A 26,176-nucleotide genomic window follows, 5' to 3' on the forward strand; every position below is an offset into this window, starting at 1 on the left:
GGTGCTCTGGGGCACAGAGAGAGGCCCTCCTGGCCTGGGCAGGGTGGGAGGAGCAGAGGGGTGGAGGAACAGGAGCCTACCAAAGAAACTGACGCAGAGCTCCACCTAGTGGCCAGGGCCTAGAGTTGCAGGCTCACAAAGGCTTGGTACGCACAGCCCTACGTGGCGCTCAGAGCTGAGCGTGACACTCAACTGAGTTTAGCCCAGAGGCCTTTAGCTGCCCCCCAGATGCACCCCCATATGTAGCTCTGCTGTAAACCAAGCATTGGCAAAAGGATGCATGAATTAGTGTGCCTCAGTCTCCAGGTGACATACACACAGATACAACCGTACAGTTAAGTCAACACAAACTCAGGTGCCCCAGAGATTAACAAATGCACATGTCACACAGACATAACACAGCCCCACCGTGACCAAGGTGAGGGAGTCGGGGGAACCACAAACAATTTCCTGAAACTCCTCAGCTTGCCCTGGTATACAGGAGCACGCGTACACTGATGCAGATCGAGCACAAGGAACCCATCACAGGAAACCTGCAGGTTCTTGAGGCAGAGGGACAGGAGAGGGCCTTCCAATCCTCCTGGAGGGCGTGGCCTGTGCCTCCTGCAGCCTCCCCAACACCCAGGCTACACAGACTCCCTCAGATCTACCCTCTACCCCACCGTGGGGCCCTCTGCTTCTGTCTGAAGTTGAACGAAACAGAGAGCAACAGTGCAGGTGTTGGGGGAGACTTGGGGTATGTTGGGAGGACAAAAGATTACTGACTTGGGTAACAGGGGAGGGTGCTTGGCATGAGGCCAGACCTGTTGGCTGACCCAGGAGTGGAAGGAGGCATGAGGGGTGGGGAAGCCTGGGTTTAGAAGAGAACAGAGAACAGAGAAGGTGACTGCAGGGACTCAAGTCCCGAACTCATCACCTGTCTGGTCTGGCTCCTTCTCCGCTCAGCTTAAATATCACCTCCTCAGGGAGGCCCTCCCAGACCACGCCATCTAGTTTGTGCCTCTTAGGTTATTTTCTCCTGTTCTTTTTCTTCACAGTACTTCACATGATTTGTCAGTATGGGTGCTTAGGTTTTAGTTACTGTCTATCTTCCCTTCCTCGCTGTGAGCTCAGCATGTGTGTGTGTGTGTCTGTGTGTCTGTGTGTCCATGTGTCTGTGTGTCTGTGTGCACTCACGAGTTACAGGGGTAACTTCTGCTTTTATTTACCACTGGCCTCACAGTGTCAAGCCCAGATACTTGTCAATTGATAGTGGCCTGAATGAAGGGTTGGGAGACTGAGTGACCATGTACTAGGGCTGGGGACGGGCTAGAGGCTCACCCGGGAACAGTGGCGGGTGACAGCCAGCACCTCGTCGTCAGTCAGCAGCCTCCGGGCCAGGTCCTGAATCAGGGGCCTTCGGCTCTCCCAGGCCTGCACCCTCTCATCCACATTGGGCAGCTGGCTGGAGGGGCTCCTGGACCTGGCAGAGAGCAGAGTCCGGCCCCTCTCCCGGTCTGCAGGGCAGGAGCAAAAGGGTATGATGAAGGAGCCAGGAGCCATCCAGAAGAGGAGGCAGGAGGGCTCCCCTCAGTGGGGTCAGACCCCAGAACAGACTGGCTAAGGGGCCCATGTACCCCCGACGGAATCCCAGTCTAGCCCAGATGCTCCCCACCACGGTCTCCCATACAATCTGCTCATCATTGGAGCTCCAATCCAGGCCCTTCAGCCCCCAACACAGACCCCTATCCCAGGCTGTTCCTTAGTGGAGTCCTAGCCCAGTGCCCTCTGGACCCCCTGAACGTCCCTACTGGAGTTCTAGCAAGGTTACCTCCCTCATCTCTCCAAAAATCTGTCTTTGGGGAGACCCAACTCAAGCTCCCATTCCTCAAAAATGCACCCCAATATCTGTCTGCAACCCTATCTTTCTTAGAAAGTATAGTCCAATTCTTTTAGCTGCCCCCCAGTGTGTACCTTCCTATCTGTCTGATCCCCCATGCTTGACCCCAACTGAGTTTAGCCCAAAGCCCCTAAGCTACTACCCCCAATATGCACCCCATCTGCAGCTCTACTGTAAACCAGGCTTGGCAGAGGGATGCATGCATTACCACGTCTCAGCCTCCAGGTGACAAACTTCTGCACGGATCCCACTCCCCCTGCTATGAAGAAGAAAGAGGCTCAGTTGCAGCCCTGGTCCCCAATCTGAAAATGGGGTTTGGGGGCTCAGGACTGGCTGGATCACTGGCTGGAATGGAGCGTTCAAGGCTGGAAGGTGGTAGGACCGGGAAGCAAGAGGCCAGGCTATTGAGGAGGGTCTTGAAGGCCATGTTCAGGCCAGGGATTCATTCACAGGCAATGGGGAGTCAGTGAAGGCTTTGGATCAAGAGAGGGTACAGTCTGCACCCTGCTCATGGAGGTTCATTTGGAAGCAAATGAATGGAGGGAAGAACCCCAAGGGCAAATCACCTACCTTCAAGGGACAGAGAGAAAAAGAGGAGCCTTTGAAGGAGAGGAGTGGCCAGAGAAGTAGGAGGAGAACCAGGAGAGAGCAGGGCCCTGGGGGCTTTGGAAAAAGAGATGGCTTTAGGGAGGGGGCTGGCCTGCCCTGATTTGAAGGGGTTGTCTCTCCCATGAGACTGTCACCTTGAGACCCCAGGGAGGGTCAAGGCCCAGCCCCTCATCCCCTGGTTGTTTTTGCCTACCCAACATCCACTCTCCCTTCTGGAAACAGCACCCTGATTTTACTTGGGGACCACCCCCCCACCCCATTCTCAGTCCCTGTACTCCAGGGTGGACACATGACCCAGGCTGGCCAATGAAAGCACCTCTCTCTCTCCCAGATGACAAGTGATGTGTTGGGCGCCTGATCCCAGCTGGGCCAATGAGAGCCTTAAGCTGGAACTATTTAAGGAGAAGCTCTTTCCCCTGGGTTGCTAAGCGACAGTGGCCTTCTTACCTCCAAGTGGCAAAGCCAGCAAGATAATGAAGCCAACCCAGGGGAAAGAGGAACCAGAAGATGAAGGGGGCAGATGTCTGGGAAGATTGTTTAAACGTTTAGACCCAGCTTACACCAGTAGCTGAGCCAAGAAGCGCTTTTTAAAGCTAGCTTGAGTTGAGTTTCTGTTACAGGCAACCCCTATAGTCTCAACTTATCCATTTTTGGTCCAGTCTCTGAATCTCACCAGAGAGAGATGAGACACCCTCTGTAAGTGTCCTTAGGAAGCCCCCGACGTGAGTGAAGCCTGTCTAGGCCTTCCTACCTGCCCCTTGATCTACAAATGGCCTTGCTCAAGATGGTTCTAGAATTGGGTAAAGCCTGTGGAGCTCTGGCCAGGGGAGGTGAAGCCAAATGCTCTAGAAAAGGAGTGCCCTGCCTCCCCTCAGTGCCAAGAGCATGGGGATCTGACCCAAGGCTTTCTCGTCTATGCTGTGACTCTCATCAGTTTTCCCTTCTGTAAAATGGGAAGATAAGGCAGTATAACAAGGACCATTATATTTTCTGAGCACCTTCTGTGTGTCAGACCATGTGCTAAGTGATTAACATACACTAATTCACTTATTCCTCATTATTCCCAAAGAAATAGGTATTATTACTCTCATTTTACTCATGACGCTCGCAAGGTGAAGTGGTGGCTCACAGCTAGGACGAAGCAGTGTGGGATTTAAGCTCAGACCTGCTGGAGGCCGGAGTGGACTTTTCCTCTGTCCTGCTTGGCTGACCTGCCCAGTACTTACCTTTCTCCAGGTCCGGGTGGGGGCGGGACTTGGCTGTGCTCCCACTGTCCAGCGTCCAGGCCTCTCTGCGCCCGTCCCCTGCCAGCCGCCCCTGCCGCCCTCCCTTGAAGAAGAGGTTCATCAGGGTCTTGGAGCGCTGCAGGGCCCCCTTCTCCCCAGGGGACCCCGACTTCTCCTTCCTCCGCTGTTTCTTCTCCTCTGCAGACACGAGGGAGCACCCGGGGGGCTGGAGGGGTGGGCAGAAGGGAAGGACGAGGGGCAGGGGTGTGGGGAGGGGCAGAGAAAAGGGAGAGTAGGGGGCAGACGGGATCTGCAGCCATGTGGGGAGGTGGGGATGAGCACGGGGCTGGGGTTCCTCTTTCACCTTTCTACCCCTCCCCCACCCACAGCTACAGCTATGTGAGGAGTGTGTGCGTGAGTCTGTCTGTCTGTAGACAGGGCTGGGAGCTCCAGGATGGAGGGGCTGGGTTAGGGCTGGTTTGGGGCCCAGGGATGACAAGCTGGGGCTGGGGCTGAGGGTAGGTTTGGGGTCCAGGGCTAGTTTGAAATGGAGCCCAGAGCAGGGTCTGAGTGTATTCTGCAGCTGGCGCTGGGGCAAAGCCTGGCGCAAAGGAAGCTTTGGGGCCCAGGGCAGGGTGCGGGACAGGTTTTGGAGCAGGGGCTTCGGAGAGAGCAGCAGCCCCCCATCCCCCACATACCCCACAAGGTCAGGTGGCTCTGGGAGCGGGTGATGGGGGGCCGGGGTTGGCTGAGGGCCAGGAGCAGAGCAGTTTTGGGGGACTCAGAGAGCGCAGAGTCAAGGCGGGGGGCAGGCGGGGGGCCGTCGGAGCGGATGGCCGTGTCCCTGAGGATGACTGTGGGCCGCACGCTACACCAGGTCTCCACGTGGCCCCCCGCGTCTGGCTCCGTCTGCATGGCCGTGTCTGCCCGCCCCCGGCCTGGCCCCCAGCTGCCCGGCTCCTCAGGCCCCAGGCAGACATCCATGTGGTCCGAGGGCAGGGAGCTCCAGCCATCGGCCGAGCTGTAGGGGGCACTGGAGGCGAACGAGGAGGCGCTGGAGCTGCTCTCCGAGGCGGGGGACAGCTGCTGCAGCACCCCGTTGCTCACTGCGGGCAGTGGGGAGGGCAAGGGCGTCTCAGTGATGCGGCCGGGTGGCTTTGGGGCCCTGCCGGGGCTGCAGGCCACCCGTGGGCTTGGCGGCAGCAAGGTTGTAAGCATGGGGTCTAGGGAACCAGCTGCTCAGCCGTCCTGCCACTGACTGGTTGAGAGATCTTAAGCAAGTCACTTCTTCTTCAACCACCCCCTGCAACTCCAGACCCCAGGAGAGCCTGTAAAGGAACGGCAGCTTCTCGGAGGAGAGCCCATAAATGGCTCTGGGCGTGTGAAAGTCCTGAGGAGATCTTGGTGCCCCTGCCCACTTATTCTTCAGAGATTTCAGCCCCAATTTAGGGCCTCAGCCCCTTCCTTCCAACCTTGGAGGCTTGGCTACTTACATCGATCCAGCCAACAGTATTCAGAAACCATCTCCTTGTAGGCAGGGTACCGGCCAGTCTCCTAGGGAGGGCATGGTGGGCACAGGAGGGCACAGGGGAGTGGGTGAGGAGGGAGGGTAAGAATGGAGGAGCGATGGGACGGGAGTCAACTTTTCAACCTGATTACTCTCCTCCGAGCTCATCATGTTCTTCTAGCCACACCAGCCACTTTGTTTCTGAACGTGCCAAGTTCCTCTATACCTTAGGGCCTTTGCACTTGCTGTCTCTTCTGCCTGGCTTCTCTTCCTTTAGCTCGTCTTATGGCCAGCTCTTCAGGTGTCACCTCCTCAGAGCTGAAAGGTCCTGAGCCCCCGGCTAAAAGAGCCTTCCCAAATTACCCCATCCCACCTCTCCGTTAATTTCCCTACAGCAGCTGTCACAGGCCGCATGCGCCTAGTTTGTCTGTTTCCCTCCAGTAGCAGAGACCTGGTCTATCTTGTTCACTGCTGTGACCCAGTACCTGGCATAGTGGCTGCCGTGTAGTAGGTACTCAAAAATATTGAATGAATGAATGGGGGCAGAGTAGGAGAGAGGAGGAGTGTTTGGGATAATCTGAGAGGAAGGAAAGAGAGAAACGGGATGTGGGAGAGGTGGGAAATAGAGGCGGTGGCGGGGGGGATGGCAGGGGAGGCACTGAATAATGAGAGGGAAGAAGTCTCACAAGGGAGACGACGGGGGCAGGGGCCAGGGTTGGGCGCTAGGGGAGAGTGAGACATCACCTCCTCTGGGAGCCAGGGTGAGAAGGACTTGATCCTGAGGCAAGTGTGAGACCCACATGAATAATGAATCCAGGCGTATCCCCTGAAACACAATCTCTGGCTCCAGCCCAGACCTCCCTGCCCTGTGCCCTGAGGATGCCCGCTACCCAGGTCCTGCCCAAAGCCACAGCTACCACCCCCCTTTCTGGGCAGGACTCCTTTCTGGGTGGAGGCCCCTAGACCTCCACCACTCATACAAAGGGACCCTGGCCTACGCATCTGGTGGGGAGCTGGACAGAAACCAGGCCCTCCTACTGATCAACTGAGTAATTGACTGTGATTCCTGAGTTATGTCGCCTCTCTGAGCCTCAGTTTCTTCTTCTGTGAAATAGGTATGAGGACAATGCCTGCCCTACCTCTCACGAGGCTGTGGAAAGTCATAAGTTGCACAGCGATGGGCAACATTAAGTGCTACAGTGGCCTGGGAAGTCCTTCCTAGTCTGGCCTCTCCCTGTCTCCCACAGCCCTGCCCACCTTGATGGTCAACATGATGTGTGTTTGGCCCTTCAGCACCTCCACGGCTTGGCTGTGGCTGATGTCGTCGAACCTGACACCATTGGCCGCCAGGACCTGGTCCCCCACCTTGATGCCGTTCTCCTCGGCCAGTCCACCATGGTCCACTCTGGGGTCAGAAAGGAGGCATTCTGATAGGCCACCTGGCTGCTCTCCCTCACCCTCTTCCAGACTCTTCACTGGCATACAGGGATACACCAGTCAAACCCCTCGACCCTCCTCCTGGTGACCCCCGACCCCCTCTCCAGATCCCATCCCTGACCTAGGTCATTGGCCAGGACTCACTTGCTGACCCATCCCCAGGTTCCAGCCCAACCCCGTTCCACACCCTGCCCCGGCCCTCACTTGGACACATAGATGCCCAGGCCAAACTCCTTGCCCCCGCGGATGTTGAAGCCCAGGCAGAAGTCGTCAGAGGTTGTGTAGAGATGGACGATGCGCCGTGTGCCGTCCTCTGAGCCACTGTCAGAGGGCGTTGAGCTGCACTTTTCCACCACCAGCCGCCGATTGACCACATCCACCCTGGACAACAGCACGGGCCCCTCAGCCTGGGCCCTCAGCCACCACCGGCCACCCCCTCACCTCCCAGCAGCCAAGACAATTGCATAGGAAAGGCAGGGCTGCCTCTGGGGGACTCCCAGACCTGAGATCTTCACTGGGACATAGATTTCATCAAGCCAGGGAAACCATGCAAATCTCTCTTTATTGAGCAGCTCTAACTGCCAGGCCTCATTTCAAATCCTCCCCGGGCCCCGAGGGAGAGGCCCTGTATTGGCCCCTGTCTCACAGCCGCAGCATGGAGGGGCAGGGCCACTGGGGTCTGAGACAGCAGAGTGTTGAGAGGAGGGCTTGGGGAAAGAAATGGCCTTTTCTCATTTCAAGGTCAGGCTGTCGGATCCCTGTTTCCAGTGCCAGGGGATGGGAAGAACGGAAGCCATACTAGCCAGGCCCCCGGCTGAGCCCTGTGCCATTGGCCTCTCCCTCCACGGCTTTGGGTGGTGGTGCTGGGGTGGGTGGGGTGGGACCAGGCCTGCTCACCATGTGGTCTTCTCCTTGGAGAACTTGATGCCTGGTACGCGGCCCATGCGCCTCACCATCATGTGCAGGCGGCTGCTGCCCGTCAGCACCTTCACGGCACTGCCCATCGTGGTGCTCTCCAGGCTCAGCCCATTCACCTCGGTGATCTTATCACCCACGCACAGACCAGCCCGCTCTGCACCAGGGGAGGCATGGCTGGCATGGGCCACTTGGGAGAAGTCCCCCAGGTTGAGGCTGAGCCTCTCCCATCAGACTAGGCTCCCTGGGTTAAAACCTCTTTGATGAGATTGGGATCCCCAGGTAGGGTCTGAGTATCTGCCATCAGACAGGGACCTACCTGTTCATTAGCCCGTTCCATCTCCCCATTGGATCAGGCCCTCCGAAGCTGAGGGCCCTCTCCTCTTATTCTTGACAACAGCATCTCCACACCCCACCAAAGTGAGGGTCACGTCCGAAGCCAGGACCTGGGCCCCACTCACCTGCACTGCTCCCCTTCTCCACTTTGCTGACGAAGATGCCCAGGCCGTGCTCAGAGCCGCCCCGCACACTGAATCCCAGCCTCCCAGCTGGACTCTTCTCCACTCGAACTGCATGGATGATGTCACTTTCATCGCTGTTGGCTGTTGGCGTAGGGACACAGGCATGACTCCCCTGCCCATTCTGGGCAGAGAGGGACCCTGGCCTCCCCAGCTTGGGGCCTGCGAAGGCTGGGTTGCTGGGTACCGGCACCCAGGGCCCTAAATGAGGGGGTAGGTAGCTAATTTCTGAGTCCTCTCTAGGTGATTTTGAGACCATGGGCCAGGGAGGGTGTGGGAGCAGGCAGGACAGGACTCTATGGTAGAAGACACGGTCCTCCTTTCCTCATAATGCAGGGTCTGTGTGTGTGTGTGTGTGTGTGTGTGTGTGTGTATCTAATCCTTACTAAGCTACCCATGACCACAGGCCTGGGATAGGCCAAATTCTGAAAAATCCTGCCACTCTGAGAGTCAGATGGATGGGAAAGATGTTCAAGATTCCATTCTACGAGGCACAGTTGAGGGAGTCTGGGCTCTCCAGCTTGCAGTAGAGATGAGTATGGTAAGTCTATATTCAAATAGTTGAAGAGCTCTTCTATAAAAGGCATTAGATGTTTTTGTCTGTGTAATCCATAAGGCAGAACCAAGCCCACGCAGTGGAGTTATATGGAGGAAGATTTAATCAGGGAAAACTTTCTAAAACCTTCAGTTGGCAGACAATGGAATGAATTTTCCAAGGAAAGGTAGTGAGTTTCCCATCACTGGAGGCATACAAGCTGATACCTAGTAAGTCCCTGTCTGGGATGTTGTGGAAGGATCCCTGAGGCCCCTTGTATCTCTCTGTGATCCTGGAGGTGAGGGCTCTAGGAGCTAACTGACTACATGAGGAAAGAAACTCAAACCACCATGCCTCAGTATGTGCCCAGAGCACAGAAGTGGTCCTCTCCATCAGTGATGGGGAAAGTCAGAGGAGGGGGTCCTTAGGGACTGGAGCTGTCAGGGAAGGTTTCTTGGAGGATGGGATTTGGATGGGTGGAGGGGAAGGGAAAGGCACTGATGAGGGGATGGAGTGAGCAAAGGCTCAGAGGTGGCCTTTTGGTTAGAGAAAAGTGAGGGGACTGGAGGGGTAAGTTGGGTCCCAGTTGGAAAGGTCAGAGTTCTTCTTGGGGAAGGCTTACTCAGAGGTGTTTGAGAGGAGAAATATCACACACATACACACACACACACACACACACACACGCACACACGCACACACACACACTTCTATTCGATCTAAGAGAAATCAGGTTACAGTACATGAGCAGGGAAGCTCAGGAAGTAATCCCCAAGGGCAGCCTGTAGGTGGGGACCGTGCAGGACAGAGGTGTGGGAGATGCTGGGGCTTCCTAGCTGATTCTATCTGCACAGGTCCCAGGACTTTCTCAGCCCAGACAAGGAGGCTTTTGCTCTCCTGCCCTCCAACCCTCTTTCTCCTCAGTCTCTCCTCGGGGGCCTCCCTAGGGTCCTGGGCCAGGGGGATGTCAAATCTGGGGTTTTGAGCCTAGGAGCTTGGGGCCTCTGAGGAGGGAAGATCCTCTACCTCTACTGCCCTAGCCTGGGGCCACCAGGCATGCCTCCAGGCACTCGGCAGCCCCTCACTATCTCCTCCCCTCCTGCCTCCTTTAGTCCATTCTGTACACAGTGGCCAGAGTCAACTTTCATACTAGATCATGCCTTTCCCCTGATTAAAAACCTCAGTGCCTACCCCTGCTTCTAGAAGGAGCTCCACATTCCTTCCATGCCCAATAACGCCCTCCCTGGACTTTCCTCTGCCCACCTCTCTACACTCACCTCTGGCCACCCTCCCCAGCCTCATGACCTTTGGCCACAGTGACTGCCTTCCTGTTCCTCTCACCGGCCAGTCCTTCCAGTGTTCCCTCTGCCTGCGATGCCCTTGCCCAGACCTTCATAAAGCCACCTCCTATTTCCACTTCCTCCTGGCTCAAACACCACTTTCTCAGAGAAGCCTTCCTGGACAACCCTACCTAAGAAAGTCCCTTCCCCCTCCTCCCAGGTAGTCTCTGTTCGAATGGTTCTCAAAGCGAGCTCTCCAGACCAGCAGCATAGCAGCACCTGGAAAGTTATTAAAAATATGAACTTGGGGGTTTTACCACAGACCCACTGAATCAGATTCTCTGGGTGTAGGGCCCAGTAACCTATCTAACAAGGCCCCCAGGCAATTCGGATGTATTCTGAAGTTTGAGAACCACTGCTCTATCATATCATCCAAATTAGTACCTTCAAAATTCTTGCCATCCTTTCTCATCATTTGCTTATTTGTATATTATTTATCCTTGCTCTCTTTTCACTGGACTGTAAGCTCAGTCATGGTAGGGACTTAGCAATTCTTTCCACCAATGTATCCCCAGTTTTGTGCACTGTGCTTGATATTTGCTAAGTCTTCTTTTAATCAATGAAATAATAAGTGGAATAATGAATAAATGAATGAATTAGGAGAGTGAAGAGAAAGGGCTGGTTGGGATTAAAGATAATACCATTTCTCTGGGACCCACTGAGTTTGAGGAGTTGGTGGGAACTCCTGGGTGATATGGGTGGTAGTGTTCCCCTTCCCACTGTGTCTCCCTTATCAGTTAACTTTAGGCTTCTGGAAAGTTCTAAATATTGATAATAACGTGGGGGAGGGGCTCCAGGCTGTGGTGAGTTGGGAGATGTTTGTGCTCAGGCAGAGGGGATGATTCTGAGCTCACAGGCCCCCAACCCAGACAAGCCAGCTGGCTGGAGCAATGCCCAGTCCTTCCATTGCTAGGGGATGCATCTCTCCTGGCTGCACTAGGGCACTGGGGTGAGGCAGAGGGAGAGAGCCCTCATGGAACTTCTGGAAGAGGGACAGTGTGCATAGGCCTCGCATCACAGTTGGGCATGGAGTATGTGGGCATGTGAGGGGGAGGTATGACGTAGTTCTTCCAATACGATGGGACTTGCAAGGGCCGTGCTACAGTACCTCCTCTCTCCCCCTCTGTGTTTCCTAGCTTATCTGGCGACTTCTGCTCCATGTCCAGAATGACATGCTGCCCTGCTGCTCACCTGAAGTTGAGGCCGGGTTTGGTGGACAATGGGGGTGAGCGTGATGGGCCACTGGTGCAGGAAAGCCTGCTCCCTGAGCAACATGCTCCTCCCCTGCCCTGGTGCCCTGGGTAGGGGACAGAGGGACCCAGCTGAGTCAGCGGGAAGGAGCAGGCTGAAAAGTCCAGTCTGGGATCCAGCCAGGGGAGCCCTGCTGGCTGAGAGGGAAGAGCGGAGCTGGAGATACTTATCTGGTCCCACCCACGGAAAGCCCAGGCCCAGGGGGCCCCACTCCCCTGCTGGTATTCAAGGTCCTGCCTTGGTCACCGGCTCTTTGTCGCCTCACATCTGTCACTGCAGCCAGGCTGTCTCCTAAGTGCCCACCCATCATATTCCATGCTTTCCGTTTCAACCTTGTCTGTGATATCTCCACCCCACCACCAGCTGCTGTCATTGCTCTGTCTCTAAGTCCTGCTACACTGGAAATTTCTGGAAGGTGAATTGAGCCTTATTTCTCTGTAGGTTCCCACAGGACCTAACGAGAGCTGGTATACAATAGGTGTGCAATGAAACGTTAAGCAACTACATAAGATTAGGTGTCCCCCTCCCTCAGGGCCCAGACCTGGGGCTCCCTCCCTATCCTCAACCCTCCTTTTCTCCCCACTCTTTGCAACATCTTCCACTTTACCTCTGTCTCCGTCCTCTGCACCTGAAGCCTTTAATTCTTTCTGTCCAGCTGGACATTCACTCCTCACAGCCCAGCACAGAGCTGGGCTCACAATGAACTGGTTGATGAAGAATGTCCCTCTCCATCCTGCCCACCCCCCAAAGTCATACATGAATGGGTCTGGAGAAAGGAAGAGTCCATAGGAGTGAGGGGCCAATTCAATACTCTGCCTTGCTTCCTTGGGGGCTGGCATACCACACCCCCTTCTCTACCTTCATGCCAGACCTCCCACCTCTGACCTCTCCACAATCCTGGAACACTAAAGGATCGGCTTAAAGGTGAGAAAAGGGCAGATGAGGAAGAGTCTATGGGTTACCAGAGGCTCTCTCTCCCTGCATCCCTGATTCCCATTTCTTGAGTTCCCCCACCCACACTGGCTCTGCCCTCTCCTACCTAGTGCCTGCTGTCCCCTACCCCCCACCCGCAGTTCCCGGCCCGGTGGCTGGGCTCTGCTCCCACCTTCGATGGGGGAGTTGATGAGGATGACACGGCCCATGGGCGATGAGGCTCGGATTCCACGGAGGGGCCCATTCAGCAGCCGCCGTTGCTTTCTCAGCAGGTATCGGGTTGCAGAGCCTGACTCGCTGCCCAGGTGGCCTCGGGAGGAGAGGGAGCTCAGAGAGCCAGAGCTTAGGTCTCTGAGGCCCACTGGGTCGAAGCCCACTGGGAAGCCATGCGCCATGGTGGCTAGACGGGGGTGGTGCACTACAGGTCCAGAGGGAACCTGCTAGCCCTTGAGAGGAGAGCCCCACGTGCCCCAGGCTCCATGAGCCTTCTGTGCTGACTGGGATCTCAGGGACCTGGAGTCCCTGATCTCTGCTGCCTCTCAGGAGTGTGTGCTCCAGGCCTGCACAGGGAGAGCAGAGATTGGGGAAGGGGTGTGAATGCTGCCTCCGCTGCCCCCCAGAACTTCCACCCCACCCCCTGCTGGGAGCATCCTGCCTCCCATGCCTTAGGCCTCTCACCTCTCCCACCCCCTGGCCAGAGAACTGCCCAGTTCAGCCACCATTGTGGACTTCTGGAGCCATTTATACAACAAGGTGGGTGAGAACCTCTCTTTCACCCCTAGTTCCTGCTCTCAGCTGAGTCATCTACTCCGGTAGGTCCCCAGTCCTCAGTAGAGGTTGAGATAGTGGAGATGGGATTATTGGCGGCCCTAGGGCTGCAAGCAGTGTGAGAGAAATTTGGGCCAGTACAGTTCGCTGAACCACCCCTCCTGTGTATGTGGGTAGGGGGTCAGCCCCAGGGACTTGCGCCTCGAGGGGCTTCAGAAACTGGGACAGCTGCAGCCAAGGGCCCCAGAGATCCCCAGGCCCCAGGCTGCGGTCCCCTCTGTCCCCCCTTCCCTCCCGTCCAAAGAGGGGCGTGAACCTCTCCCAGCCTTGGGGGAAGGACCTGCTGGCGAGAGTCCCCCAACATCCCGCGCAAAACCTGGGCCAAATCCCTCAGAGCAGCTCCTGGACCCAGAACGCAGCACCCTACCCCCGGCTCGGTCCTCCCGGCCCCCCTCACCTGCTCGCGCGTGCTGCAGCCGCCAGCCTCGCCCGCCCGCGGGCGCGGGCGACAGCAGCAGCAGCAGCAGCAGGGGGATCCCCGCCCAAGCCTCGCCGAGGCTGAAGGAATAGGGCCGCCCAGCGCAGCCCCGGGCTCCCATTGGCTGGGAGGGCCGCCAATCACTCCCTCCAGCCACCTCCCTTGGGTGCCCCGGTCGGCCGTTTGTAATCTGGGCTGGGGCCTCTGGGTTCTACTCGCTCCAGTTCGAGTTCTGGTGCCCCACCCCGCACCGCGAACTTAGGCCTTTGGTCTCAGCTCGCCCGGCTCCCGCTACCGGTTCAGCGCAGGGGAGCCCAGAACCACGTCTTCTCCAGGCCAAACCAGCTACCAGGGCTCATGGAATTGCCACCCCTCCGCGGTCACCCTTGAGGCCTCAGCGAGGGAATGCCACCTGGGCAGAGCGGGGCGTGAGCCTGCGGTGGGCAGGAGCGCGGGCTGGCACCTGGGTGTGCAGCACGCATGCTCTGTATGGTGACTGGGTGAGTTGGGAGTGTGTGTGTGTGTGTTTGAGCGCTGCCCTCATATGCGTCCTCCTATGTCAGAAAGTGTCTCTCTGGCCACCCAGTTCTGGAAAGGACGCAAGGCAGGGAAGCTGGTTCCAGGACACTAGAAGGAGGAAGACTCTTTCTGATCCACTTTCTTGATGCAGACAGAGGTACCTTGAGCTTTCTGCCCCTTCACATCCGGGGCAGGGACTGCGGCCAGGGTCTGTGATGCAGGGGTAGGGATTGGGGCATAAGGAAACTGGGGACTCAGTGGAGCTAGAGGTTATAGAGGGGAGTATAGAGGGGACTAGGGAGGAGGAAAGGGCTGGGGACACCGAAGAGGCACAGGCACGAGCAGAACCGGACTGTGAAGGGGTGAGAATGCCAAGGTGCTGCGAGAGGACCTTGAGGGAACCGGGGTAGGAGACCAGGGGTCCAAGTAGGCAGAGGCCACTGCCAAGGCAGCCATTAAGTAAACAAGCCGGGCGGTAACCCGAGTCTCTCTGGGCGTACCGTCAGAGGATGCCCCTCCACGCCGCCCGCCTTCGCCCCGGGCACCTAGACCCCCGGTTGCAGAGGCCGGGTGCCTCCCGAGGCCAGCCAGGGGACTGCAAGCAAATGGGGCAGCTCCTACCCTCCTCTCTCGGGTTGGGGACGTGACCAGAACTGATCCCTGAGGTCGGATTGGCTCTGGGAGACAGCGTAGGGCCGGGTCTCAGTGGCCCGGGCTGGGGGCGTCGCCCTTAAATGACACCCATCGCCCCCAGGCTCTGCCAATCCCTGGCCTCGGCGGGCGGATGCGCCAAGGGAGTCCCCGCCCCTCAGGCTGGCGAGCGTCACGCGTGACGTTACCCGTGATGGGTGTGAGGGCGGGGGCGTCGCGCGGAGAGGAAGGCGGGACTGAGAGCTGCAGAGGACGGGAGCCCAGGAGCCTAGGAAATCGTGAGTGCTCATTGTGCCGGGCGGGGTTCGGGGGTCAGGGGAGAGGGGCTTGAGGGCTGGGAGTCAGAGAGGAAAGTTGCCTCCGTCCTGCGAGATTCAGCATCTTCGGCTCTAAAGCACGAGGGGAGGTTGGTTGGGGAGGGAATGTCGGGGTGAGACTCTGTATGGTCACACATTCAAGTGTCTGCAACTGATGGATATGAGCTGTGTGTGTGTGTGTGTGTGTGTGTGTGTGTGTGTGTGTGTGTGTGTGTAAGTAACGGTCTTTGTATGCAGGGCATGTCCACCCTGTTTGCAGGTCTGTGTAGGGCGTGTATGCTGGTGTCTTTGTGTGTGGGTATGTGAATGTAAGTGTGTGAGAGGGGAGGGTGTGTCTGCCTGTGAGGGAGGAAGTGTGGTTGGAGAGAATTAGTCATTCTGTAGGATATTGCCCAACATGGCCAGATGAATGCTTCAGGCTTTCTTCTCTGTGCCGAGTGGAGGGTTCACTCACTGAATCCTGCTCCTTTAGAGGTAGGTAGCTCAGGGAGAGGCGGATGTGTGTTCCTGCCAGCCCTGCCCAGCTAGGGAACAAGGCGAGCCTTGGGCCATTCAGTGTGGGCTGAGGAAGATGGGTCTGGAGAGGGGACTGTGCATGCCCACGAGCACACCTGGCTGGCTGGCATCAGAGTCCCCTGTTTGAGATCTGGAACAGGTAAGCCCTGGAGTTGCCAGTGAACCCTTGCTGTCCTCCAGTCAGGGCCTGGGGAGTGAGATGGCTTATGCCATCTTCCCAAACAGCCTTGGGGGTTTGTATGTAGGTCTCAAGGCAACTGGGGCCTAAAGCTGACATGAACGTGGATGTGTAATGCATGTAATCTGCATTTCTGTGCATACAGAGCACAAGAGTAGCTGCATGGGATTAGTTGCTGCTCATGCGTCAGCCACACACATGTAAATCCTCACTCATGAAAATCTGTACCAGGCCAGAGTGCAAGGACATCTGTTTTCCTGGCCATGTTCTCTAGTGGCCCAGGGGGGCTGGAACATTGCCTAGAACACAGCTCCTCCCCACATCCTTGCTTACCTATCTAGAGTCATCCTGAGCTCTAGAAGGATTGGCAGGGACCAGGGCAGCACCACCAAAGTCTCCCCCATGTGGACCCCTTGGACCCCTCCTTGGAGTCCTCTGACTTTGGTCCCTGCCCTGCAGAAAATGGGTGAGTTGCCCTTAGATATCAATATCCAGGAACCTCGCTGGGACCAGAGCACTTTCCTGGGCAGAGCCCGGCACTTCTTCACTGTGACTGACCCCCGAAATCTGCTGTTGTCCGGGGCACAGCTAGAAGCTTCCCGGAACATCGTACAGAACTACAGGTGACCCCCAACCCCATTTAACACAGGGGCTCATTCCCTGCTGTTAATACAGTACCTTTTGCACCTGTCTCCCCTAACTTGAGCGTGACCCTGTTCCACTCCTCCACCCCCTCACTCCCTTGCCCTCTCGGTTGGAATCACAGACAACTAGGGCACAGAACTTTAACTTAAAGGATTTCAGGGTGTTTGGGTTGAGGAGGTGGTGTCGATATTTGTGGGTAGGGGGCTGCTCTGTGTTTCACAAACCCTGTACAAGGACCTGTCCCACTGCTGGGCCATCCTCTGCAAGGACAGAGGGGCTCAGCTGAGTCCCAAGGAAGTAGGAGGGCAGCCTCCTTGTCTCCAGGAGGAAAAACTCATGCAACACCCCAGCCAATGAGCCATTGACTCATTGGAAACCACCATTACCCAGCATTGACCTAGCATTTGGGCAGAAACAGAAGGGCACCCCTCTTTGTGTGGCTAGAAGGGAAATAGAAATAGGAGCCCTCCTTCTGGCAAGACATGATTCTTCCCCAGAGACATGTATTTCCTTTGTTTTGAGATTGGGAGCCAAAGTGCCTGGTCCTCTGCCCAGACTTCCCCTGAGCTGGGTGGGCAGGGCTTGGGAGGGCAGATCTACCCCCTAGAATTGCCTGTCTCCTCCTTGCCAACCTCTGCAGGGCCGGCGTGGTGACGCCAGGGCTCACCGAGGACCAGCTCTGGAGGGCCAAGTATGTGTACGACTCTGCCTTCCATCCGGACACAGGGGAGAAGGTGGTCCTGATTGGCCGCATGTCAGCCCAGGTGCCCATGAACATGACCATCACCGGCTGCATGCTCACCTTCTACAGGCAGGTCCTATTCTGTGTGTCTCCTCCCTGGGTGCTCTGTTCAAGGTACAGTGTAACTTGATGACTAGGCACTTCCTCTCTGGGCCAGTTTGGGCAGAAAATAGTAGGTGGGTGAGAGCTTGCGTTAGAATCCCTTCCATTCCTCAGAGTTCAGCCCCTGGGGTCCTCCCACCCCAGAGACAATGGGTGTGTTTGTGTAAGGAGGGTCATGCAGGGGTCACCAGAGCATGTTCTAGGGGCATCAACAGGGCCCCTCCTGGGGGTTTGGGGTTAACCTTTGGGGTTTTATTATCAGTGTCCAAGGATGTGGGACACTGTGGAAGTAAGTGTCTTTGTTCCCTCAGGAAGACCCCAACCGTGGTGTTCTGGCAGTGGGTGAATCAGTCCTTCAATGCCATCGTTAACTACTCCAACCGCAGTGGCGACGCTCCCATCACTGGGGGGTGAGAGCTTGTTCCCAGGGACTCTTCTCCCAGCCCTCCACTGCTCTCTCCAGTTCCCCTGGGCCTATGCAGCCAGTGGCTCAGCGGCCTCCTCTCAGCCTGCCCCCCACTCACTTTCCTGGCCTGACTGAGGGCCTGAGGTCTTCTTGTGTATGCTTTGGGGGACCCAGTCCTCTTCAAGGGTAGGGATTGGGGCTTCCAGACAAGTCTGCACTGGAGCAGGGGAGACGTTTCTCTGCACTGAGGCCACCCTCCCATGCCTCACGTCCCTGAAGCAAAGAGTCACATGCTGGACTGTTTACCTCCCATCTTGTGTCCTGGCTCTTCCGTCTACAGGCAGCTGGGAACGGCTTACGTGAGTGCTACCACCGGGGCTGTGGCCACGGCCCTGGGACTCAAATCCCTCACTAAGGTAAATCCCCCCCATTCCACTTCCCCCCCTCAGTTCACGCTTTATCTGCCTCCTTTTTCCCTACCACTCCTCCACCCCAACCTACAGGCTCCCCATCTCTCTCCTCAGAGTTCCTTACCACCCCATGGCCCTTAGGGTCACTAAATCAGCGGTCCCCAACCTTTTTGGCACCAGGGGCCGGTTTCGTGGGAGACAGTTTTTCCACAAACGGGGATGGGGAGATGGGTCAGGCGGTAATGCGAGCGATGGGGAGCGGCAGATGAAGCCTCGCTCACTCGCCCGCCTGCCACTCACCTTCTGCTGTGCGGCCCAGTTCCTAACAGGTACCGGTCTGCGGCCCTGGGGTTGGGGACCCCTGCACTAAATGACATCTTTCCTCCCCCAGCATTTGCCCCCGCTGGTTGGCAGATTCGTGCCCTTTGCAGCTGTGGCAGCTGCCAACTGCATCAACATCCCCCTGATGAGGCAGAGGTGAGAGGCCCCAGCTCCTGGCGTGTGCACGCCCAGGGTGCACGTAGGCACGCCAGCCAGCCACACGAGCTGCTGGGCCTAGTCTCAGTCTGGTGCTGGGATCCTGGGGTGGGAGAACCAGCCTTTGAATCTAGGCTGTCTGAGGGGACTAGCTGCCCGTGAGAGCATTTGGGGCCTGTGATCTGACCCCCACCCCCTTCCCTTCTCAGAGAGCTGCAGGTGGGCATCCCAGTGACCGATGAACAGGGTCAGAGGCTTGGCCACTCGGTGGCCGCAGCCAAGCAAGGAATCTTCCAGGTGGTGACGTCAAGAATCTGCATGGCGATTCCTGCCATGGGTGAGGCAGGGGCGGCTCTAAGAGAAGGGGGTGCCGTTATTCGGGGGGTTTGAGGACTCTGGGGGGAGTGGGAGGAGCTGCAAAGGGGGATCGCCCCTTCCTTAGGGTCCTGACTTTCACTCTACTAACTCCCTCCCTCCTTGCCCTGCTCTCCCCTCAGCCATTCCCCCAGTGATCATGGACACCCTGGAGAAGAAAGACTTCCTAAAGGTACATCACTCTCACCTCTCCCGTCCTAGAAATAGTGGTGACTGGGGGCAGAAGTGACCGGTCCCCAACTTCCTCTCCAACCTGACTTGAGTCTAAGACTTGCTACCTGTTTGCCCCACCCCTGTGCTACCCCTTCCACCTTCATTAATTCATTCAGCAAGAATAAATTGAGCTGGAATGAAGGAACACTGAGGGTGCAGGAGGAGAAGGGAAGGGAAGGAAAGAAAGGGCTTCTGTCCTGAAGAAAGCTGGTGTCACTCCAGAGACCTCTGACACACATAGGGCTGGACTATCACAGACACGCTTGATATCGTGCTCGTGCTGTCAGCTACAAAAAACATTGAGACACACACACAGGCTCACCTGCATGCGAACAGGACGGAGAAGCAAGGTACAGGGATACAAGCTCTGGCTCATTTGTTGAATCATTTATTCGCAAATATTTATTGAGTGCCAACCATGTACATAGAGCAACAGATCGGTGGCCTCTAAGGCTGGAGCAAATCAAGAAGGGTGTGCAGAGCAGGAGATGTGTTTGGAAAGGGACAGATTCACGCAGTGGGATGGAAGGGAGAGAGTGGAGGGTTAGAGGAGGCTTCCTGAAGAAAGCGGCTCCTGAAGGAAGTGTGGGAAGCGATTCAGAGAGGGGAAGATGGGCGGCGGGACGCTAGGGAGGGTGTCAGCAAATGAGCCTGGCTGGAGTGGAGGGTGGTGAGTCCCTGTTATGGGACTGGGGGAAAGAAAAGGGCCACATATCAGAGGCTCAAAGGCAGCGCTGATGGGATGGAGCCGCGGTGGGTGAATGTGTAGGGGTGAGGGGGGCCAGGGGACACACACCATTACATTCTCTCTCTCTCCCCACAGCGCCGCCCCTGGCTGGGGGCGCCCCTGCAGGTGGGACTGGTGGGCTTCTGGTAAGTGTGCAGGGAGTTAGCTAGAATGTGTGGGAGTATCCTTTCTGTGGTGGATGTGGGGGGGTCTTATTGCTTTTAAGATAAGATAAATAAGATAATTTAATACATTAAATACATCATTCATTCATCCATTCAGCTGGTAGGGGTCTTGGACACCTGTAGGGCATACTGTGTGTGTTAGGAGTGATCTCTGTTCTTGAAGGTCAAGAATCTAGTCGAAGGGGTTCTACATCCACCACGGAAACCATGGAAATATACCTTTTGGTACCAGCCCAGAGTTTCATGCACATTTAATTCCTGATTCTGTCACTGGCTGTGGCGCTCTGGGTCACTGCTCTGGAGGCTCTTTCCTCGGCCAGAACCTAATGTCATCGTTGGCTTTCATCAGTCTCCACCCCTAGGGCCTGTCCCCAGAGATGGGGTGGGGTGCCGGGAGGGAACACTCTTAGATCAGAGCTTCACAAACCTTTCCAACACTCTTCTCCCTCAGCCTGGTATTTGCCACCCCCCTGTGCTGTGCCCTGTTCCCCCAGAGAAGGTAAGTGTTGCCCCCAGGCTTGGCTGGGGGCTTCAGACAGGTCTCCACGTCTCTGGGAGCAGCTGATTTAGGTTCCTTCAGTGTGTTCCAGGAGGAGGCCTGGCAGGCGTTCAGCTTATTCTGGGGGTGGGGGAATGACAGAGATCTGGGCCTCTGGCAGTCGAAGGAGAAGATTCAGCAACCTGGGAGGAAGAGGGGTGGTGATCGGGGGGCACCCAGCTGAGGGGGTGGGCTCAAGGGACATTCAGCCTGCCTGCGCTGTTCTGTTGCAGCTCCATCCACGTGAGCAGGCTGGAGCCGGAGCTGAGAGCTCAGATCCATGAGCAAAACCCCAGTATCGAAGCGGTTTACTACAACAAGGGGCTTTGAGGGGGCGTCAGCCCCTGGCCTCCTCTCTCACCTCCTTGGGCTGCTGCTTTAGTGGAGCCTTGCTGTCCCTGCCACTTTTCCATCTGCCTGGTACTGGGCGGGGGCCTGATGTGGGAGCAGCCGTTGAGACCAGCAATCCATTAGGCTGGGAGAGGTGCCCCCGTAGCCTTTTTCTCTCCTCTGATTTCAAAGAGCAGGATCACATGATCCCTTCTGCACTAGTGTGTCTACACATGTACATATGTGATACATGTGTGTACAGGTTGTCCTGGGATGTCCTCATGTCTGGCTTCCCTTCTTGGCCTCCTGTCACCTGCCAGCCGGCCAGGCTATGGGACTTTCTCGCCTAAACAGTTCCACCAGCCGAGTCGTTCCTGATGGAACCTTGCCCCTTCTGGACACAGGAGGAGACCCAGGATCTCAGGACAGAGACTGAGGGACACTAGCAGGCTAAACTGGGCTGAATCCTTCAGATTTCTGCTTCCTGGCTTCCGAAGCTGACTCAGGAACTGGGCTGGCAGAGGATGACATGGCAAGATAAGGGAGGCAGGGGGCTTATCGCATTCCCTACATCCTGGAAGGGGTCATCTCCTCTCCTCTTCTCTGCTAGAACAAAGGAGTGTCAGTGTCCTGTACTGCTCTTGCCATCTCCCCATCTCCCCCACACTGTAGCACGGGCATCTTCAGGCACAATCTTAGGAGTTCTTGGGCCGCAAGACATCATAACCTTAAGTCTAAAGTTACAATCCCAACCCCCTCCCCTAACCAAAAAGCCACAAAGGCAGAGCAAGCATTCCTGTTTAAGAGCCCCCACTGCACCCTCTTACGGAGGGACACAGCGTGGGAACGGTGCTTAAACTCCACAGGTGTCTGAGTGGCTGTAACTAGGACACCTCAAGGGCAACTAGGCCCTGAGCATATGATCTCAAGACAGGGGATTTTGTGTTCCACTGATATTGCTGGACGTTCAGCAGGATCCTGATCTTAGTTCCTTCTCTTGAGGCTTTTTGGCCCTGCTCCCCCACACCCCCACCTCCAAGAGGAGGAAGGGCCCGGCAGTCAACGGCTGGTCCATAGGGGAGGTGGACTTGGGGATGGAATATGTGCTGGTGAATTCACGGAGTGCAGAGCTGGACCATGACTCCAACTCCTGTGACCTCTGGCTGAAGTGGGGTGAAAGCCCCAGTGCGATCCTCTAAGAGCACTTTCTTGCTCCCCCAAACAACCGCCACCAGTAATAAAAGCTATGGTGCCACTGTTACTCAATAAACCGAAAACCTGTCTACTTCTTGATCTTCATTCAATTCTATGTCCTGAGTGTCCAGGAAGAGCTTGCTGCCTGCGGCCTTCCATTCTCTCCCTACAAAGTTCAGTTCTTAGTCTCTTCCCTCCCCTTCTGTAGGGAGCCTCAGCCCCCAGCAGAGGGAGCTCTGAGTATAGAAAAATCAGTCCTCCATCAGCACCCTGAGTACTAAAGTAGGAGGGATGTGGGTAGATTGCCTCCACCTTCTATTCCCTCAGGAGATGGAGTGCTGGCTTCATTTCCTTCTTTTCTGGCCGGGGGCGGTGGCGGGGGATGCGGGTTTGCTGATCACACACCTACAAACCAACTCAGGCTCTGGGCTTCTTGGTTCCCTTCAGGCATTTGGCATGGGGTGGTGGCCTCTGGGAGAGGAAGGCTAGAGGGCTAAGGACTGCCTGGCTCCATCAGAGAAGTTGTTAGGGCGCCAGCACACCTCTACACCCCTACACACTCTCATTGATGCAACACTGGAACAAGCCTGGTCGGGACCATTTGCTAGTTAACACCCCTTCCCCCGACCCCAGGGCCCTCTACTCCCTCCCTGCTTATGACCCCCGCCTTTTTTTTTCCAGGAAAAATAAGGCCCAAAGTCCTGTTCATGCCTATGTAAAACTGGTGAGAGCTACTATTAAACAGTGTATAGTTGTCTTTTTTTTTTTTTTTTTTGGCCCTGCGGATTGCGGGATCTTAGTTCCCTGACCAGGGATTGAACCCGCACCCTCTGCCCTCAGCAGTGAAAGTTCAGAGTCCTAACCACTGGACCACCAGGGAATTCCCCCAATAGTTGCCTCTCTTACCCCAAGTCTCGGCTTAGGAAGATTCAAAAGAATAAACGTGAATGAATCTATAACAAAATCCATTCCCTATTCCCTGCAGGAAATACCCCTCATCTCCCTTTTTTTTCAGCCTAAAGCTCTCACACTAGGTGGTCAGGAGAAATCTTTAGAGCTGAATGGTCCCACAACAGCCTCAAGTGACCTGTTACCCTGGCCTGCACTCACTCGATCCTCTTAGGAAGTAGGAGTTTACTTGATGGGCAGTGGGGGTGACACCAGCTACTGCTCATTGAGTCCTTCCCTGTTGTGCCAGGCAGGCTTACTGAAGCCAAGTACTTTAAGTTCATTGTCTCCTTCGATCTCCACAACCACCCCTGTGAGGCCGGACATGTTATGTCCATTCATAGCAAAGACACAGGCTTATTAAAGACATTAAGGAAGTTGACCACGGCTATACCCTTGAAAAGAGGCCTTGCACTTTTACTGGAAAATCTAGGTAAAAGAAACCCACTTGGGGAGTGAGGTGCTGGAATCTCTGTAAAACAAAATCATTAAGAACATTTAATAACAATTATCTGTGCTCTGCAGATAATACTAAACCATGTCAGAGAGAAGGCTGGTCAGGGCACCAGTGGGCCAGTTAGAAGGAAGGCTTTCCTGCCATCTTTCATTCCTAGTTCCATACCAGCTTCTCAAAGAAAAAACGGTTGGTTTAAGCTAATTTCACAGGTTCTCTAGGGGCAAATCCTAGCCAGGCATGTTTTCCAGACTGCCTCCACATGCTTGGAATTTTCCTCGGAAGTCAGCATTTGGGTAGAGATAGCACTTTTCTCACAGTTAAATAATCGGCCCCATTCTTGGGCCTCCTCTCTTCCTCCCAGTGCTCAGACTCCAGGAACCCTCTCTGGGAACCTGCATCTGCATCCTTGGCCTTCCTCCCCAGCCTTCTTCCTCTCTCCTGGCCTATGTTCGAAGGGAAAAAATGGCTTGGACCTGGAGGCCTGGCTTACCCTGGCCATAGGGAGGGGACCAGGTGGCCATATCCTGCTCTTTTCCTTGGTCGCTGGGGCTAATGGCCGGCATCTTAAGGACAGGTGGTTTGGGCCAGCTTTAGCTCAGGCCCTGTGGACTCATGCCAGTCAGACTACCCTAGTTCCACCCTGGCTGGTGTCCAAAGAGCCAAAACCAAGTCCCATTTCCTCCCCGTCAAGCTTGTCAGTCTCAAGCCAGCCCCGCCCCTGGGCCTGTTAGTCATAGGTGAGCCACGCCCCTCGTGGGGGACACAGCCAGTCAGAAGCAGAGTCCCGCCCCTGCTTGGCTCCTGTCAGTCAAAATTCGGCCGGCTCCGCCTCCTTCCCGTTTCCCGGGCAGTGACTTCAGCGCCGCAGGCCGGGGATACGATTCACCTCGCCTACCTGATCCTGGAACCTACGTCAAAGATCCGCTTCCTTGATGACCTCGGTACTGAACCGTTAAATCCGCCAAATCCCCTCCCTACTTTCCAGTTTCGAAATCCAAGAGCATCCCAGGGCCCGCCCTTTGACTTCCCGCCTAGAAATCCGCGAGGTTAGTGAGGAATCACGCGAAGCCCCTCCTGGGTCCCAAGCCCCGATTTTTTCCAGTGGCCTGCGAGGCTGTTGGTCCTGCCTCTTGCGCCTGCCGTGGCCTCTCCGTCTCTCCACCCTTGTATCCCACAGTTCACTGAACTCTGCTAAGTGTGGCTCTGTGCCTGGCGCTGAGTAGAAATGGGCTGTTGGGTGAAGAGGGCCTTCCCATCTGCAGGGACACAGCCCCGTGCAGGGCAGGCATTAAGGCACCTCTCTCGGTCCCCTCTTCCTCAGTCTCCCCGCACGTTGCAGTGATCTCAGGTCCTGATGCCGGGCAACCTTTTGCTAGGAATTGTGGAGGAACCTCGAACCAGCTGGATCAGTGTCCAAAAGACAGCTTCTGGGGCTGCTCCCTTCTCTCTTCTTTTATACACATCTTTTTCCTGACTGGCAGTCCCAGCCCAGCAACAGCAGCCTCAGCTTCAGGCCACAGCCTCCTCCAGCTTCCTCCTTCCAGTCTCCTCAGACCAACGACATTTGGCAACTGAATAACGACCAGGAGAATGGGGGAGGAACTCGGAATAATTTAGGCTACTTACACAACTCTGTCCTCCTCCCATCCCCATACCTCCAGTAGGAAAATAACCCTATGCCTGTAGCAAGCAATACACAGCTCCTTCAGGGTGAAGTGTTTGCTTATGCAACAAGAGTTTGTTATTTTAATCTATAAATCAACCACCCATGCTATTTTCTGACTGAAGACCTCCCCTCCCCTATCACCAGCAAATCCTCAATTGACAACTTTTATTTCCCAGAAGGAGCACCACTGGTTTGGGTTATAATTGAAGTTATTTGTAGAAAGCAACAGAGAATGATTGTGGCTAGCTTCGGTAAATGGAGGGATGTATTGGAAGGATTCTGCCATAGCTCTCAGAATCAGACATGGAGCTAACCAACCAGGCCTTGGAAAGGGCAAGAAGCTGGGCAGTTCTGGAGGCCTCATCAATGGGAGTATATGGACACTGCCATGAAGGTAACAGCTTCAGCCAGCTTCAGTCTCTCCGTTCAAGTTTGAAAAATTGGTACAGCTTAGATCAGTTGTCTACCCCTAGGAGGTGGCCAGAGGTCAGGGTCAAGTTGCAAGGACACTACACATCATTACTTCAGGTCCACCTCTGTGGTTGGGGCTGTTCTCAAAGAAGGGCAGTTGTGAGCTGGGACGTAAGTTTTGTTTTGTTTTTTATAATTACTGCTCTTTATTTATTTATTAACATCCTTATTGGAGTATAATTGCTTTACAATGGTGTGTTAGTTTCTGCTGTATAACAAAGTGAATCAGCTATATGTATACATGTATCCCCATATCCCCTCCCTCTTGCGTCTCCCTCCCTCCCTCCCACCCTCCCTATCCCACCCCTTTAGGTGGTCAAAAGGACCGAGCTGATCTCCCTGTGCTATGCGGCTGCTTCCCACTAGCTATCGGTTTTACATTTGGTAGTGTGTATATGTCCATGCCACTCGCTCACTTTGGCTGGGACTTAACTTGATTGGTATTTGCTACAACACGTATTCCTATTGATCCTATACAAATGATTTTCTCCAGCTTAAATGAAAAACCTGAGGGCAGGCAGCATTTTATTGTGATATTCACTTTTTAAAAAAAATTATTTATTTATTTTTTGCTGCGTTGGGTCCTTGTTGCTGCACGCGGTCTTTCTCTAGTTGCCGCGAGTGGGGGCCACTCTTCGTTGCGGTGCACAGGCTCTAGGCACGTGGGCTTCACCAGTTGTGGCACGCAGGATCAGCAGCTGTGGCCCGCAGGCTCC

The 26,176-nt window shown here is 55.6% G+C and overlaps 2 protein-coding genes across 4 annotated transcripts in view; one reads left to right on the forward strand and one right to left on the reverse strand.

Moving 5' to 3' along the window:
- PDZD7 (PDZ domain containing 7) overlaps positions 1-12,650 on the reverse strand; it is an 18,356-nt gene extending 5,706 nt beyond the window's left edge. Inside the window, exons 1-11 of the mRNA XM_060125504.1 lie at positions 12,320-12,650; positions 8,035-8,175; positions 7,556-7,730; positions 6,863-7,039; positions 6,479-6,626; positions 5,208-5,268; positions 4,413-4,820; positions 3,715-3,912; positions 2,450-2,542; positions 2,088-2,138; positions 1,321-1,496 (exon numbers count right to left, since the gene is read on the reverse strand). Coding sequence (XP_059981487.1) covers positions 1,321-1,496; positions 2,088-2,138; positions 2,450-2,542; positions 3,715-3,912; positions 4,413-4,820; positions 5,208-5,268; positions 6,479-6,626; positions 6,863-7,039; positions 7,556-7,730; positions 8,035-8,175; positions 12,320-12,542 — 1,851 coding nt within the window. The 5' untranslated portion in view covers positions 12,543-12,650. The remainder of the gene's footprint in view (positions 1-1,320; positions 1,497-2,087; positions 2,139-2,449; positions 2,543-3,714; positions 3,913-4,412; positions 4,821-5,207; positions 5,269-6,478; positions 6,627-6,862; positions 7,040-7,555; positions 7,731-8,034; positions 8,176-12,319) is intronic.
- Positions 12,651-13,570: 920 nt separating this feature from the next.
- Positions 13,571-22,009, forward strand: SFXN3 (sideroflexin 3). 3 transcript variants are annotated; one of them, XM_060126111.1, is made up of 13 exons: positions 13,571-13,893; positions 13,980-14,069; positions 14,667-14,841; positions 16,034-16,197; positions 16,860-17,034; positions 17,379-17,473; positions 17,810-17,885; positions 18,271-18,356; positions 18,566-18,693; positions 18,854-18,903; positions 19,768-19,817; positions 20,308-20,355; positions 20,628-22,009. In XM_060126111.1, the coding sequence occupies exons 4-13, from the start codon at positions 16,037-16,039 to the stop codon at positions 20,722-20,724; spliced, it is 966 nt and encodes a 321-aa protein (XP_059982094.1). In that variant the 5' UTR covers positions 13,571-13,893; positions 13,980-14,069; positions 14,667-14,841; positions 16,034-16,036; the 3' UTR covers positions 20,725-22,009. The 3 variants fall into 3 exon arrangements, with proteins under 3 accessions (XP_059982094.1, XP_059982092.1, XP_059982093.1); XM_060126109.1 differs by having other exon boundaries at positions 13,571-14,069; XM_060126110.1 differs by lacking the exon at positions 13,980-14,069.
- Positions 22,010-26,176: the final 4,167 nt, after the last annotated feature.

The sequence above is a fragment of the Lagenorhynchus albirostris genome, chromosome 16 (assembly GCF_949774975.1).
Source record: "Lagenorhynchus albirostris chromosome 16, mLagAlb1.1, whole genome shotgun sequence".
Taxonomy (NCBI): domain Eukaryota; kingdom Metazoa; phylum Chordata; class Mammalia; order Artiodactyla; family Delphinidae; genus Lagenorhynchus; species Lagenorhynchus albirostris.

Bases quoted from the DNA above. Each gene is read 5' to 3' on its own strand.
- SFXN3 (XM_060126109.1), top strand. From the start codon at position 16,037: ATGGGTGAGTTGCCCTTAGATATCAATATCCAGGAACCTCGCTGGGAC. The intron at 17,886-18,270 runs GTAAATCCCCCC...TTCCTCCCCCAG, and splicing joins GACTCAAATCCCTCACTAAG to CATTTGCCCCCGCTGGTTGG. The intron at 20,356-20,627 runs GTAAGTGTTGCC...GTTCTGTTGCAG, and splicing joins GCCCTGTTCCCCCAGAGAAG to CTCCATCCACGTGAGCAGGC.